General features: G+C 41.1%; 1 protein-coding gene across 1 annotated transcript; it reads right to left on the bottom strand.

Annotated features, from left to right (window-relative positions):
• Nucleotides 1–2041: 2041 nt before the first annotated feature.
• On the bottom strand, nt 2042–3972 carry RPL37 (ribosomal protein L37; the record flags this gene model as incomplete). The annotated part of the gene is made up of 3 exons (XM_010020666.1): nt 2042–2156; nt 3469–3553; nt 3837–3972. Coding segments are annotated over 3 exons (291 nt in total), but the record flags the coding sequence as incomplete, so codon positions are not given.
• Nucleotides 3973–4164: the final 192 nt, after the last annotated feature.

Raw genomic sequence — 4164 nt, 5'->3', positions numbered from 1 at the left:
AGTAGCAGTGGCAGGAGATTTAAACATGGTATAACCAAAACTGGCACTTGGTTGTTGAGACAACCTGTTCCAGTGTTGGCACCATCGGCACTGGAGTGCTCTAGCACAGTGTACTGGAGGGGGTGTGCGTCTCCTGAACCAGGGGAACTCCAAGGAGCCAGGAAACCCACCAGGAGCCCTCAGTTCAGGTCTGTCAGGGAAACAGGACATGATATGGATATTCTCTCTCCATCCAGCAGAACACAGTGACTTAAGCAGTAAGGGGCAATGGTTCCTGCTCAGCACAGTAGGCACATCTCCCCTGTGACCTCATCTTCACAGGTGCCCTGGTACAACAGGGAAAGGCTCTGCAAGTGGAACCAAACAATTATGAGGATGGTGGTCCACGTAGGTTTGAGGTATCACGAAGTTTAAGTTGGTAACTAGTAAGCCTAAAGTTGATTGTAACAAGATCTCAACAAAAGATTATTCATATACTGAAAAACCAACAAGGCAGTCCAGCTTTCAACATTTAAGAAAACACTTCAAAGAACTGAGGTGCTCTAGAATCTATATTCAGTAAAGCTGTTAGTTCAACTATGGCTAACAGATGAGCTACCTGAGCTTTTCTGAACAGGTCTAACACAAACTCAAGTTAACTGATTTTCTGCCCCTCACCAAGAATTTTAGAACAGTTCAAAGTGCAGCGGCTGTAAAATTTGTTGTCTATAAGATCAATTCCTCCTAAATTCCCCCTGAAACAGTTTAAGTTCTCAACTGTTCATCACTGTTACCCTGCTATCTTACACAAATGCTTGTTTTTCAGCGTGATTCATGCTGAAGAGCTAGTAAGTAGCAGCAGCAAACAGTAAAGCACTGGCTCTTGCAGTATTGTACCGTGTGAGTCAGTGTAACACATTGCTTAGAACAAAACACCCACATTACAGGAAGATCATGCAAGACTGCAAAACAAAGGCTTTCACTCCCACCCACAGTCAGAGTATCTCCCGTAGCACTGCCCAACAAGCCTTTGGAGCCTTGCTGACCTGTCTAAGATGCTTTGAAGCACTTAAAACTGAGTGCAACTTTGCTGTTACTCAAAGTAACAAAGACACCGTTACTGCCTCCTACACTTATGTGTTCCCCTGTGTATCACCAAAACCTGCATTTCAGATGCATGTATATGGATGTGTACTACATGCAAAGTGTATTTTAACAGCTTCACCACCAGTTCCACTGTCTCAGGACCAGTTGAACGCAGAGCGTGTAGTACATGCTGCATGTTACCAGAGCAGCAAGAAAAAGATCTGTGTTTAGAAACAGCCCAAGTAGATGAAGTATCCAAAAACATTAACTGTACTTAATTTAAAAATGCAAGAAAGTGCTGCCAGGTGCACTCCAATTTCACACCTGGCTGAAAATTTCCTGAGGCACCAGTCCACAAGTCCCCCAGGGGACTTGCTTCTGGATCATGCTACCTACCATTTACTGTTTACACCCAGCATATTTAACATAATCACTTTGTGCATCAGCTTGTCTCACTGACCTCCCCAGATCATCTTGGCACCTTCTGTCCCAACTACAAGCAGATCTCCAACCCCTTTGTGTTGGGCAGTATGTGTGCTCCAGGCTTGGGAATTTCCTTCTGTCAAAGACTCAATGACCCACTGAATAAGCACTATTGTTGCAGACTTTTCAGTCCCACCCTGTGAAAAAAAGCCAAGACTGGACCTGTCTTGTTAACTACTGCCTCCTACAACAGCAGGCAGAGTCATTATTCAAGTTACCCTCTTCAAGGTAAAATTCTGACTCTCCATACTAGAGCACAATGAAACTTTGGGGCAATCAGGGCAACTCCATAGTGCCAATACTCTGTTTTCTCTCGCAGGTGAGCTCTCAAGTCTCTTTTTAATTTCAGCACAGAGATAATGGTCCTTTTCAAGACAGAAGTGAAAAGATTGTTTTTAATAAATCACTTCAATGCATACCATCAAGAAACGTGTGTAAATATATGTATTTTCAGGAATCCTACATTTCACTAAAATAGAACATAAAAGGTGACAGATTTTCTGTATAAGACCATTTATTTTAACAAACAGATGAGTCTTTATGAGGAACTGGAGGCTGCAACAGCTGCTCTCTTGGGCTTCGGGGTGGTTCCCTCACGGAATCCATTCCTACAAGCAGAAATATGGTTACTACATTTTGAAAGGATAATTCCAGCTCAAAGTTATTTTCTTAGAAGCAGTGGTTTATATCAAGTTTACCAGCTTTTTTCAGGGATGCACTGCAATCACTGCAGAATTCCTATGTTTGTTTTCACTAAGAAACACCTTATTAACAAGTGTTTGGAATAAGCAATATTGTTTTCACTCCCTTCTGCTGAAGTAAATCTGGCTTCTTCAAATCACAAGATTTCAGTTACTCAGCGAATACTGCAAGACTGCATGAGATACAGCACAACTGCTGAAAGCATACCTTACCTCATGTTCCTACTAAGCAACTCATCAAAAGATTTCATGTTTGTGAAGTGCAAGCCACCTTCTTACAGTAATCCTCTATGGCTGCAACCAGAGATTAGGACAGACATGACAAAAAGACGACTCAGTCCCAAGCTCTCTTTTGGAGATGACATTTCTACTTCACCAATGCCCAGTGGAACGCAGGCTACAGCTGCACACTGCAAGGTGTTTTCTGGCTGCTATTGGGAAAGTCTGGGCTGACCAGAACAGATCTCTTAACTACACCCAGGTCTAGGACTTAGAGGACTCCTACTTTTTGCTACTAAAGCCAATCTACATTTTTACAACAAGACTCTTAAATTGGTATTTTTCACCCAGCTTTCTAATGTATTAGGCTAGAAGCTAGGACTCCGTTTTAGAAAATGGAGGTCATATAAAATAATTTCTCAGTGAGTTTAATAGTACAGTATCTACCATTACCTCAAAAGGACAACTCAAAGCTTTGTAACAAATTTCAGAAACCTGTAAATCAGAGTCTAATGCTCTAGTTACTTCCTGCTAACTTGAAATAAGAGAGTAACTACTCAAGTTTTTTCAGTCCTGAACTTTATTTTGTGGGCAAAAGAGAACTGGAATGCATTTCTGACTTGTGCCTTAGGAAACTCCCACACTTCAATGCAACTGGCATACTATCTCACAAATAGAGGCGACACTACACAAAACGTATCTTAAAATGTGGGCATTTAAATACAATAGCCTCTGTGTTCTGCACTATCTACACTTAATAGAAACATCAGAGCTTGTTATACTCTGTATGCCTTAACAGGGAGCAAATTTTTTATCCTCAAACATATATGCAGCCGATTATATAAAGCATCATTTATTTCATGATACATTAAAGACAAAGACCATATGACATCAAGTGTACTAAATAAATAAAAACGTTAACGTTGATTGATGAATTTTATCATTAAGTGGTACCTATGCAGGATTTCACACCATGCCATGCTGTAACAAAACATTATACCTGAACCGACGGTAGACCTTTTTCAGGTGCCTCATGCGACCAGTACCAGTGGTGTTGCGTCTTTTAGCCTTCGCACTCCAGTTATCTAAAACATACAAGTTAATGTTACTCATTTGCACCAAATAATTAAGTTGCACATTACATTTGTATAGCATAATTATCATTATTTGTCAGAAAAAAAGAGTCAACTTCTATGCAATAATACTGCATATTAGCTAAAATGTAGGTAAATCAGCATTAGTTTAATAAACCTCAAACACTGCAGGATGACACAGTATACCTCTTTGGTCAGAAGAAAGTCACACTACTGAAAAAGACAAATAAGCACAAGTTTTTAAACTAAAGTCAGTCAAAAGCGTGCTACTTACACTTTCTCTTGCGCTTAGCAGGATAACCACATTTTCCACAGGTAGATTTCTGCAGATGGTACGCCTTGGACCCACATCGGCGACACAAGGTGTGAGTCTTATTTCGCCGCTTACCAAATGACGATGTACCCTTCGTCTGAAAAGCATTTCAAGGTATGGCATGTTTGAAATACCACCAGCAGTTACAACTCATGCATCCAGACGAGCAAGCTCCTCTACAAACCAGAGCCCAATAACCACGTCAGCAGCACACTGAACTCCGAAGCACCAACTCAGTTTCGCCTAGAGGTAGCCTCCATTTCTAGAAATCACTTCCTTACGCCTCCCG

This window comes from Nestor notabilis, unplaced genomic scaffold, assembly GCF_000696875.1.
Source record: "Nestor notabilis isolate BGI_N333 unplaced genomic scaffold, ASM69687v1 scaffold25418, whole genome shotgun sequence".
Classification (NCBI taxonomy): domain Eukaryota; kingdom Metazoa; phylum Chordata; class Aves; order Psittaciformes; family Psittacidae; genus Nestor; species Nestor notabilis.
The sequence above is the reverse complement of the archived record's forward strand: the minus strand, read 5'-3'. Positions and strand labels throughout refer to the sequence as shown.